Source organism: Borostomias antarcticus (genome assembly GCF_949987555.1).
Source record: "Borostomias antarcticus genome assembly, chromosome: 16".
Classification (NCBI taxonomy): domain Eukaryota; kingdom Metazoa; phylum Chordata; class Actinopteri; order Stomiiformes; family Stomiidae; genus Borostomias; species Borostomias antarcticus.
In genome coordinates, this window is record NC_140249.1 from 22030144 (window position 1) to 22042783 (window position 12640).

The window sequence follows — 12640 nt, forward strand, 5'->3', positions numbered from 1 at the left end:
TGATAGAATAACACTTCTACATACAGAGGCTTTTTTTTCCAACACTCTGGTGCTTACAACCAAACAACAATGGACTAGTGCATGACAGAGCTCATTAAGTGCTGTGATACGAATATAGCGCAAAAAGTAGCCGTGCAATTGGACTGCAAAGAGTTAGTGCAGAGTCAGTATGTATGCATGTATGTATGTACTGTATGTATGTACTGTATGTATGTATGTATGCATGCATGTATGTATGTATGTATGCATGTATGTATGTACTGTATGTATGTAGTGTATGTATGTAGTGTATGTATGTATGTATGTACTGTATGTATGTATGTATGCACGTATATATGTATATTTGAGTATTATTATACATATCTATCCAGACTGTATATATGTATATATCCTAGTGGGAGGCCAGAGCAGACCTGGTACACAGACAGACATACTCAGAGACAGAGGAGTGCTCAATGACATTGTGGCATGAGTCATTAACTCTGTCATGTTACTACCATTATCATACATGTAAATTCTCATGAGTCACTTTTAGATAATAAGACACCAAACATGTCTCTGTTGTTTCTCTTTAATATTTGACCACAAGTTACAGTAGATACTTTGTCACGGTTTGAAAAGCAGTTTCCTTTCGCAATTTCACAAGGATTTTTTTTTAATTTTTTAATTATTATTTTTACAATATTTTTTTTATATATATAACAATGTGCATAGCTAGATACCTGTAGGTAAGCAGGAATACACACTCAAACTCATAGTATATGTGTTGTTCCTTTTACAACATTGGTTAGTAGAATGTCCAGTTACATTGTTAATCACATGAGAGGAAGCTGGTTTAGAGAGAGGTTACAAGTTTGGTTTCTTCACTACAGTCGTTTTGGACAGCAGGATCTAGAACAGCTTCAGGGTACAAACCTAAACAGACTTCAGAGCGTCCATGTAAAACCTGTTAGATCAGGTGTTAAACATCCGGTGTTAATCTAAAAACAGAACTAAATGTTACAGCAGATTTCCAAGTGAAGTAAAACGTAGACTACTGTATTCTAGCTGAACATGAACATAATGACATCATCACACATACTGCAGTGTGTGGAGTGACACTTGTTTCAATGACATTTTCTTAAGAAAAATACATATTCCATTTTAGGAAAAAAAAAGGAAGCACTTAATCCAATGGTACTGTATTTATTGGGAATATACTAGGCATGCACAAGGTTTGTAATATGGATGGTAAAAAATATGTAGACAATGAATTATGGGCCGTGGCAGAAGGAAAGCTGTTTGTCAAAGTGAACCAGGAAACGACCGCCATTTTACAGTCTGTCTTGAAAGGAAACAACTGCCATTTTACAGTCTTTCTTGAAAGGAAAAAAATGCCATTTTACAGTCTTTCTTGAAAGGAAACTGGCATTTTCCTTTTGAAAGGAAGCAACTGCCATTTTACAGTCTTTCTCTGTACCTTACAAATAAAGTGCAACCAACAATCAGTAATCAATAATTGTCAATATTTCTTAAATGTTTGTCAATGTTTCATAAGGATTTAAGTAAAGTCAGAAAAGTGCTGCCGCCATGGTAACTACCAATGACAGGTCAGAGGGAGGTTCATCCGATCAAACATTTTCACATCAACAAAAACAACTGAAATAAACAATGACAACATGTAAAACAGAGCTGATCACATCACAGTCGAAGTAGCAATTACCAAAAATAAAATGACAATGGTCAAGTAAAAATAATATCCAGTCCCAAAGGCTAAAAAATAAACATTCAAACACCTCTAGGCAAAATGATTGGTCTTGTTTTTTTTTGTAATAATCCGTTTTCACAGTTTTCCCTCCTCCCTGCTGTTGTACAGACACAAGTCATACAGTATGACAGTAGTGCAGTAGCACCATACAAACAGCACAGCAGTTCATGAAGCAGTTTGGGTGAACTGTCCCTTTAATGGGCAGGGATAAATGCCTACATCAGGTCATATTTATACATAGTATTCACACACTGGCATCGGAACACTGTTGAGGAAGTTGACGGGTTTCCTCTGCAGAATGCTCTTCATTCAGAACAGAATGTTCTTCTGAATGAATGTTGGGCAATATGCCTCTAAGAAAACCTAGCGAAAACTCAGTAGAGGTCGGACCCTGGTCAGGTGACAGCGATTCATAGATAACAAAGTAGGTCAAAGGTGCTGAGGTTTACTTACACCCAGACTTTCCATATGGGAAGTACAGATTGATACATTGATACAATGTTGCATTTCCAAATGGGAATCTACTCGCAGGTAACAAAAAACAACCAAGCTTTTTGTATCCCCATCTTCATCGTTATCGCCATTCTAATCTGTATCTTCATCTTCGTCTTCATCAGGGTGATTTAAGGAGGGGCTGGGAACAATGCTGATCATGACGACAGTGGTGACCATGACAACAAATGGAATGGAATAGCTAAATATTGTAAACACTGAGCAGCAATGCATCTTGGAAAATCACCTCTGATGGCCTGGGATTGGTCCATGCAACACCAACTGGAGCAAGGCAGGAGGTCACATGAAAGCCTGGTCAGGGACTCTGATTGGCTGAGTTGAAGCGCTGAGAATGCATGGCTCTTCCCCTTCCTCTAGACACCCAGCATCCTCTTATGCTTGAAGTAGGCTTCAAACCTGGCTTGGGCGTATTCCTGAAACACACACACACACACACACACACACACACACACACACACACGATCCAGGCACAGTATCAGACCTGACCTCAGCTGCACACAGCCTCCTCTGCCCCTGTTGAACCTCGGAGGTCAATCAGGGAGAACTAAGTTACACAGAGACATGGCAGAGATGGGTGTCCTCTGGACTTACACCATCACACATCTACCCATTAGGTCACATAACCCTGGTAACAGACACTCGTCACGGTAACAGACACTCGCCATGGTTATAGACACTCACCATGGTAACAGACCCCGTTAACGGACACTCGCTATGGTAACAGACACTCACCAGGTAGCCAAACTTGATGGTGGAGATCCTGGCCTGGACGATGGACCACAGTCCCCAGAACAGGTGGGAGGCCAGAGCGAACCTGGTACACAGACAGACGGCCCTGAGCAACACACAGACAAGAGACGCAAGGCACACGCGCTGCCTTGGTAACTACGGTAACTCACCTGTTGACTTCGAAATACAACTCCTCTTTCATCTTCGTCTGGTCTTCCTCAGCGAGGTTCTCGAACCCTTGGTCCGACTCCCGCAGGTAACTCCCAATGAAGTGCAGCTGGGGACGGAACCCAAAAGTTACTCGATGGTTATGGCATGGCCCTCACCCCAATCCTAACCCCTGACCCATACCACGTCAAAGACGGGTTGAAGCCGTTTTACAGTGGATTTATTTGTTTAGTTTCGTACAAATCTTAATAATAACTTTCATTTATTTAGAGCCTTTCATAAAACCCAAGGTCGCTTTACATAGGGGCAATACCAGACAAGAGATAAACATTTTAGACAGAGACACACATCATTAAGTAACGGAAGCTATCTTGGGCAAAGATGAACAGGTGGATCCTGACCCCTGACTGACCCCTGACTGGACATACCTGTTGGGCTTTGGAGGGGTAGTTCTGGGAGTTCACCTTGAAGAAAGGGGACTTGTCATGGCTGTAGTCATACATCCATTCGCAGAAGTGGTTGCCGATGTCAAAGCCCCTGTAGAACACACCAAGCGGAAAAACATGAGCAAACAGAGAAGCCACCTAACAGTCGTCCCCTCACCGGTGGCCCAGTCATAAAGGAGAGAGAGAGAGAGAGAGAGAGAGAGAGAGAGAGAAAGAGAGAGAGAGAAAGAGAGAGACAGATAGAGAGAGAGAGAGAGAGAAAGAGAGACAGACAGAGAGAGAGAGAGAGAGAGAGAGAGAGAGAGAAAGAGAGAGACAGACAGAGAGAGAGAGAAAGAGAAAGTCAGACGCACGAGTTTTGATGTCTTGAGAACACATGTAACACAGCTGAAGGGGGATGGGGTGACTCACACAGAGCTAGTTGGTCAATCTCGTTTCCAGGAAATAAGGAACCAAAACATCCCCCTAAGGGAATGTATATATATATATATATATATATATATATATACACACACACATGGTACTCTTATATATAATATACCTACTAATTATGTGACATGATCCCAGCAGAAGATACAGAGCAAATACGGTATATGACAAGGGACATTCATCAGTGGTGCGTTCATTTGCATTATCACCGATTCAAAGCTATTGTAAATGAACGCATCACAGATGAATGTCCCTTATCATATACCGTATTTGCTCTGTGTTGCAACATATAGTATGTACAGTATGCTATACATGTATATGTTGTAATTTGTATTTGTCCATATTTAATCATATTTGTCACACCCTGTTACACCTGAACAGGTCTTTCCTCAAAGGGAGATGCAAATCTCAGACAAACCAGTATATAAACAAAAGATTAAAAAAAAAAAGATCAAAGTACAGTAGCTGTAGACTACTGCCAGAGTATAGTATCAGAAAACGTTGAAGATTAGGGGTTAGAAGGGTTAAAGGTTAAGAACAACTTGTATGTATACAAGAGCATCAGTTCCTCCAATCCAGTAGCTACACATCAGCGTCCGTTTCACCAATCAGGGCCTTTGTTACAACACAGTCAACAGCGCTGTTACAGGCATTACGTATACCGCAACACAACACAGGCAGGCTGGGAGAGCGCGATGACGAGGACAGGATATTAGTCATGGGGTCAGTTTGCCCTCCCTGACAATGTGATGTTGGATGTAATTAGATCAGAGTGACTAACTGGCCGAAGTCCACAATTTCACTCTTTTTTGACAGAAGAGGAATAACAAAGGTGACCGTGTGTGTGTGTGCGCGCGCGTGTGTGTGTACTTGCGCTGGAACACACCTGTAGTTGTAGCTGCTGTATTCAAAGTCAATCAGCATGAGCTTCTGTTTGTCTGAACCCTCACGGCCATGCAGAAGCAATACGTTGCCTAGAATCACATGATTAGACACAAATGACAATCAAAACACTCATGTAGGACACACACACACACACACACACACACACACACACACACACACACACACACACATACACTCCGATCCAGAGCAGTACTCTACCTTCTTGGCAGTCGTTGTGACAGAAAACCACAGCGGAGTGGGTGGAGTCCAGCAATGACCTGCAGCAAAGAACAAGTTCAGGGCTCAGGCTCAGGCCAGCAAAGATACACATCAACTGTCTGTCTGTCTGCCTGTCTGCCTGTCTGCCTGCCTGTCTGCCTGTCTGTCTGCCTGTCTGCCTGCCTGATGAACTATGTAAAAAGTCAAGGGTTAAACTGTTTTAGTCCAGTCCACTTTCCTATCAGTACTTGATTATGGTGACTATTTATATGCATGTCGCCCTGACTACCATGAAACAACTTGACACTGTCTATCACTCAGCACTTCATTTTTATCACTGGTGACCGTTTTAGAACGCACCACTGTAATTTGCATCAGGTTGGCCGTTCCTGACCGCTAGGAGAGCACAGCACCAGCTCCTGTGTGTGTACAAAGCCTTCCTGGAAATGCTACCCAACTACCCAACATCCCTCATCACATGGCAGGTTAGTCATCGTTAGGCAAGGCCTCAGGACTGGTTGAGTCATAAGGGCAAGAGTCAAAACTTAACTTGGAAAGACTGCTTTTTGTTATGGTGCTCTTAGAGCATGGAATAGGTCTCAGGAAACTTTTAAATTGGATGCCTTAGTCCCTTTGGACATTTTTAAACGTATGATTCGGGAATATGGGGTCGAAGTCTGTTTGTTTTGGCTAATGGTGTCACTATAATTAATTGTGTAAAATGTAGGAATGTGACTTTATATTGTTATATTGTTTTATATCTTTATGTTTACGATGTTTGTTATGTAACCAGGGCACCGCTGTAAATGAGACCTTGGTCTCTCCTGGATCAATAAAGGTAAAAAAATACTATAGTGTGTAGTATGGTGTTGATAGTGTAGTGTTAGTGTATAGTATGGTGTTGATAGTGTAGTAGTGTATAGTACGGTGTTGATAGTGTAGTAGTGTATAGTACGGTGTTGATAGTGTAGTGTTAGTGTGTAGTATGGTGCAGCGGTAGCCGTACTTGAGTGTTTCCATCTCGTGGGGCAGGTTGTAACTCAGCAGATGGTTGAACCGGCGCATTTGACTCTCCCTGGGAAACGTAGTCCTGAGCACCTGCTTCAGATACCTGCAGGGGACACACCAAACATGGGAGGTTAGTGTACATTCTGTACATTCACAATGGTAATGTAAGGGTCCATATCCTTTCTTTGCATGTGTCCAAACCCACAAACTGTGAGTGGGAACCTGACTGAATTTACCTTGGAAGACTGAATTTTCCGCACCTTCTACACTAGCTTGTAGCTGGTTTGTAGCCTATTACATTTGGAAGTAGATACGTAATAAGTAAGTAAGTAAGTAAGTAAAGTTTATTTATATAGCAGCTTCCACGATACACAATCACAAAGTACTTCAACTCAAGTACAATTTTGAATGGATGATGTTGTACAAAAGTATGTTTCAGACAGGTTCCCTGACCCGTCTCCTGCTGACTCTCTCCTAATACTGTGTGTGTTTGAATCGACAGCCTTCCAGTGTCTGGAGGATGGCCAGCCAGAGTGGACCTGCCACGTTGACAGAGGCAAGGCTGATAACACTGTTTGTTTACGGCAGTAGAGAGATCAACCCACGCTCTACTATCACTGCCTAGGTCAGACGGGGGCTTGCGACTCAGCACCTGAGATTACATGGCTATTACACAACCGTCCGTTCTAAAACAGATCATTCATTCATAGTTCTAACGGAACGCACGCTCCTCTGTGGTTCTAGAACAGAACGTTATCGCACTCACTTCTCCATGGTTCCGAACAACCACTTGGGGGCTTTGTTGAAAGGCATTCTCATGCCGTGAAACCTCGCCATCTTCTCTGCGATCTCGGCTGAGATACTGGGCATGCCCAGTTCAACTGTCTCCAGCATACGGCTCTGCCGACACAAAGAGGTGGTCATGTAACGAGCAGCTGCTGTAAAACTCCGACGGAGTCTAGCTGCAGCATGTTGCGGTTCTCAAAAAGTGCATCTCATCTCACTGTACCTCTTCAAAGTTGCACAGTTACAGTAACATTTTGCTATCTCAACCAAATTCAGTGTTTATCATTAATCTGTAAATTATGTCACTCACTTCATAATCCATTTATCTCGAGAGACATATATGACAGGCTGAACATCTACTGACGGCACAAATGCTTCAGTTAAACCAGCTGTAAATACACTGTTGAACATCACGGAAAATGGATTGTGTAACGTTTTACTGAGAACAGATGGGTTAGCATTCAGTATGCTGGATTTATTCCCTTACAAAACCAATTACACACACTGTTGAACAGAACACAAATGCATGCACTGACGCAGATGCATGACACACCTGAACACAAATGTCCCGTATCAAAACACACACACACCTACACAACCCCCCCCCCCCCCCCACACACACACATACACAGACACACACACAGGTGTTGAAGCAGCAGCTGGCCCTGCGATATGATGCTACTTACAGGGATGTACTGCTCTAGTCTGCCCTGAGGGAAGATCCCGTAGAGTTTGGGCCCCAACTCCCTCTCCGCTAGGATGGCGAACATCACACTCTCCAGGACCATGGCCTCCGCCCCCTGAAACACACACACACACACGCACACACACACGCACACAAATTGTTACACATGGTGCATCACCAACACACAGCTCTGTTATGACGTTAGGGTTCAAGAAAGACCCGCATCCATTTCCCTGGAGTTAGCGATAGTTAGGGACGGACTGGTGTTTACAGTACTATATAGATAGACCAGTATAGACCAGTAAAGGCAAGAGATGGACCAGTATGAAGATGAAGACCAGTACAGACTAGACATGGGCAGAGACAGACCAGTAAGGGTTACAGCTGGCAGCTGAGGGCGAGTGTAGCAGCAATGGGCCTGGTTGCCTTGGAGGAGGGGAGCGAGGAAACAAGGGTGTGATTGTGTCAGAGACAGAGCCGGCCGATCGCCGCCGAGGGCCGAGCCGGACGAGACAACGTGGCTTTTCTACTGACACAGAATGCGTGGCAGGGGCCCATTGTCCAGGGCCCGCTGCCCAGACCGGCCAGCGCCCGAGAGGAGCAGAGCAGAGGAGAGAGCTCGCTGGCGTAGCAGGTGCTCAGAGGACAGGACAGAGGACAGGACGGAGGACAGGACAGAGGACAGGACTCGTCACTGTAGCTAAAACTAAGAAAAGACGGGGCGAATCGAATCGTGTCGAAATGCAGCCTCGGTCTTTGAGGTAACGCCTGGTCTAAAATGATGGAATACTGAATCGTCCCCCCGGTGGAATCGGTTTGTAGTATGCCACACATTAAAATGCACTGGACATACAGTAGGAGAACAACTTCAACTGTAGCTAATGCTAACAGTAATCTCTTCTCTACTGGGGACGGCAAGACTGATCGCTGCAATGCTCGCTGCAATGCTCGCTAACACCGTGTTAATAATAATAACATCTTCTCGGTCGGCGAGGACGGGGGATTGGTCACCGCTGTAGCTCATTACAGTAACATGCTCAGATTCTGATGGCGGTTACGCAACACATTATTACAGCGCTGACGGTGGCAGACGTTAATCCTAAAGGCATTATCTCCGGAACAATAATCAGCCTGACACATACTGTACCGAGGAGGCTTACAGCCAGCTATACCACGGGTCACACCGTCAGGTACGGTTTAGGTTGAGCCAGGTTCATGTTTACACTACGCCAGTTGACCCTTAAGGCGTTTTTTTCATGGCTGGAGCTAAGCAAACGCCGCTTGCTTCTAGAACACAGTGGGCTGCTTATGTAAATAGAGTTGTTTGTTGGGACAACATAGTGTACTATACATGCCGATCTCGGTTTGTTTGTCGGCAGCCCACCCAATCTAGAAACATACCAGACTTGCAATATGGCCTCACAAGAGTCGATTCAGTTGTGTGTAAAGGCTAGTTGAGGTATGGCTGGGGTTAGGCTCAGCTGTGCCAGTGTCAGAAAGTCAAGCTGGAGTCTTTTCTGAGGCACCTCAGACTCCATATGTGGAGATTTTGGGTGGAGACAACTGGTTACTTACTTGAGAGTGATTTTCTCTGTTTGACTGCCTGGGTTCCCCTTTATTACAGGACATCTATCAATGAAAGAAAGCAGGATACTGACCATGAGTACACAGGGATCAAGATTCTGAACGTGAGCACACAGGGATCAAGATACCGGCCGTGAGTACGCAGGAGTCACAACTAGTCCCTTATCCCTTAAGGATTTTTACAAGGACATGTTTGTTGTGATTCCTCCGTGCCCTTCGCCGTGGCCGTATAAGTCAGGAGGACACCGGTCTAGGTCCCAGAGCCCAACAGGACATCGGGCGCAGTTTAGCTCTCATTGCCCGACAGGACAGAGGACAGAGCAGAGACGCTGTGGAGACGGGGTGCGGTCTTCGGGGGCCGGACAGCCCAGAACTAGGGAGGCCTCGAGAGGCCGCCTACTCCTGGTGAGGCCAGGTGGTGTCCAGGGTTTACATGTCCCTGGGCTCAAATCCCCTCTATGATGAGACGATGGCCGCTGTTACGACCGAAATAAGGGTCTGCCTTAATTGGCACATATGCCCCATGGTCTCCGCTGGGGTAACCAAGTGTTTAGGGGTGTCTGATGTGAAATGTCAACTTAAGGTAACAAGGTTGTTAAGGTCAACTTAAGGTGTTAACAAGTAATTTACTGCAGGTTAATACTCACATTAAAATAAACCATTAAGAAGCTGATTATGAGGCAATGCCAGAGAATAACACAAAGAACACCTCAGTAGTTTGGTTTTATCTCTCTGAATTTCATAATAACGCAAAAGTTATTATTGTATATTTTTATTTATCTGTTTTTTAACTGGATAATTAATGTAGGTAGGTCAGCTGCAACCTACAACATCAGTCCCACAAACTTCTTCCAACATCGGTCATCTACAATAGGTATTTTGTAGTGGGGCTGAGACTTCATGGATCTCATACTGTACCGTGTGGTGTGTAGGGGAATCGCCTGGCAACAAGAGTGCTCAGGGCACGCTCCTTTGGGAAGCCTACGGCAAAGAACACACGCATGTACAGCCTTGGTGGTACATGAGCGCACAACATCCGCAGACCCACAATCACACACACACACACACGCACACACACAGACACACACGCACACACACACACACACACACACACACACACACACACACACACTCAGACAGCCAGACAAACATACTGTACAAACACACGCAAGCACTATGCGCACGCACACTCTCACGCACACACATTCTCTCTCTCTCTCTCTCTCTCTCCCACACACACACACACACACACATCCTCCCCCCTCACATACACACACACAAACACACACACAGTCTCTCTCTGACTCACTCTCACACACACACAAACACATACACACTCTCTCTCTCACTCACACACTCTCTCTCTCACTCTCTCACACACACACACACACACGCACGCACTCACTCACTCACGCACGCACTCACTCACTCACTCACTCACTCACGCACGCACGCACTCACTCACTCACGCACTCACTCACTCACTCACTCACTCACTCACTCACGCACTCACGCACTCACTCACTCACTCACGCACTCACGCACTCACGCACTCACGCACTCACGCACTCACTCACTCACTGAGGACATCCTGGAGCTGTGCCATCACATACAGTACTGTAGGCAGAATTGTGAGGGCAGGTCGTGTCTGAGGAGAAACACAGCAGACCGCCTCACCTCATAAACACTCAGAGGACATAACAGAACGGCAGTAGCAGTTTTTCTTCTTTTCTTCGTCAAAATGAGTTCACGAGTAGGCTACAATCTTACAACTGAAACACAGTGAATTATCTGGGGTTGTGGTGTAACAAGACAGTGTTTTAAGGCACTACTAGGCTACACCGACTATTAAAACGTCGTTGGGCTACTGTACATACCTGCAGGATTGCGCCATACAGCCGCAGGAGGACGTTTCGCGGTTCCTCCCCTACAGAACTGAGGCTGTCGGGCAGCGCGCAGAGGAATAACTTGTTGCTGAGACCCCCTCTGTCACAAAACCAGATAGGAACGACATTCAACACTCAGCCAATAGGAACAATAGGAAATGGGTTTCGTTCTGAACACAGATATTATATTAACAAAGGCATAGGCATAGGCTAGCTATAGGCATCTTGGGAGGATAATCGAAAAAATAAAATAAAAATAAAAAGGCATATTGTCATACACAGACCAATAATGAGCCAAATAAAATCTCAATTAAGCCTAAACATTATTTGAATACCAACTTAGGTAATGTAGGCTAATTTTGTTCAATTTGTTCTCGAAATTGCACATAAATAGGTTGATGATGTAAAATAATAATAATAATAGCCTAGTAATAATAATAACAATTGTGTTGTTAATATCATTGACAACAACAATAATAATAATAATAATAGCCTAGTAACAATAATAACAATTGTGTTGTTAATATCATTAACAACAATACGAATAATAATAATAATAATAATAATCATAATAGCCTAATAATAATAATAACGATGTCGAGAGGAGCACAAAAGCTACTGTAGTTTTGACGGTTATAAAAGATCAACACAAACCTTATAATGCTGATTTGAAAATCCTCTTCAGACACCGTTTTCCAGGCACCGTGGAGAAATTCTTTGCACCATAAATACGCCTTGCGCTTTGTGTCCAGTTCGGGCTCATCGGGCCGGATGATGTCCTTGCACTCAACCTCGGTGTCGGGTTGGACCTCTAGCGCATTCTCGGTGACCAGGAGACCAAGAGACAGGGACGGGGATGAGGACACACCATTGATGAATTTTGTCTTCATGACTGCCTTGGAAGTTATCTTTACCGCTCGAATGAATTAAATGAAAATCTAACACTATCTCCACAGTAAACCAGCTATACCAATGATAGGCTATAAAGCAACGTTTTTGGATTAGGCTGTAGGAAAGCACCGCCGTTCACAGGAAACAAATCTCTTGAAAAAATATCCGTATACAGTAACTGAACCGTTTTTTGGCTTAGAATGAACCTAATGAGGATTCTTTACTAGCTGCGCCACACATAAAAAGCTTCGCACCGCTACGTCACCATCTCTCTCCCCCCATTGGTTGGCGCAGGCACAGCCCTTCCGAAAACCAAAAAAAGCCGCGCACGTAGCCCTCATGGAATAATACTGACAAATGGACGCCGAAACTGAAAGAATGTGAGCTATTTCACTGTTCACCGCCCTCCTTTCAAATTAGCTTAACTATCAACACCTGCTGTCTGCTTGTAAAGTAGAGATAACGTAGCATTAGGCCAGCCGGCCATTATCTAAACCCGAGGTAAGCCATATCGACCGAGGGGAAATGATGTCTTCCTGCTTCTCGACCCGACACCATTCAACTACAACCAGTGGAGGCCACCACCACTGAAATGGCACACGCAATTGATTTCTTAAGAAACGTTACACTTTCTTTTAATGTATCGATTGTCAGAGCACAATTG

The 12640-nt window shown here is 44.4% G+C and overlaps 1 protein-coding gene across 2 annotated transcripts; it reads right to left on the bottom strand.

Moving 5' to 3' along the window:
• Nucleotides 1-566: 566 nt before the first annotated feature.
• On the bottom strand, nucleotides 567-12171 carry chka (choline kinase alpha). 2 transcript variants are annotated; one of them, XM_084450799.1, is made up of 12 exons: nucleotides 11740-12171; nucleotides 11077-11185; nucleotides 9191-9244; nucleotides 7617-7730; nucleotides 6911-7044; nucleotides 6143-6247; nucleotides 5137-5195; nucleotides 4919-5006; nucleotides 3586-3694; nucleotides 3160-3266; nucleotides 2993-3074; nucleotides 567-2673 (listed from the first exon to the last, which is right to left on the bottom strand). In XM_084450799.1, exons 1-12 carry the CDS (start codon nucleotides 11973-11975, stop codon nucleotides 2614-2616), a joined length of 1257 nt encoding a protein of 418 aa, XP_084306925.1. In that variant the 5' UTR covers nucleotides 11976-12171; the 3' UTR covers nucleotides 567-2613. The 2 variants fall into 2 exon arrangements, with proteins under 2 accessions (XP_084306925.1, XP_084306926.1); XM_084450800.1 differs by lacking the exon at nucleotides 9191-9244.
• Between the last annotated feature and the right edge of the window lie 469 nt (nucleotides 12172-12640).

Coding starts and splice junctions, on each gene's coding strand:
- chka (XM_084450799.1), bottom strand. CDS start 11,975: ATGAAGACAAAATTCATCAATGGTGTGTCCTCATCCCCGTCCCTGTCT. Junction 3,075..3,159: donor TTGTATTTCGAAGTCAACAG/GTGAGTTACCGT, acceptor TCTGTGTACCAG/GTTCGCTCTGGCCTCCCACC. Junction 2,674..2,992: donor CCATCAAGTTTGGCTACCTG/GTGAGTGTCTGT, acceptor TGTGTGTTTCAG/GAATACGCCCAAGCCAGGTT.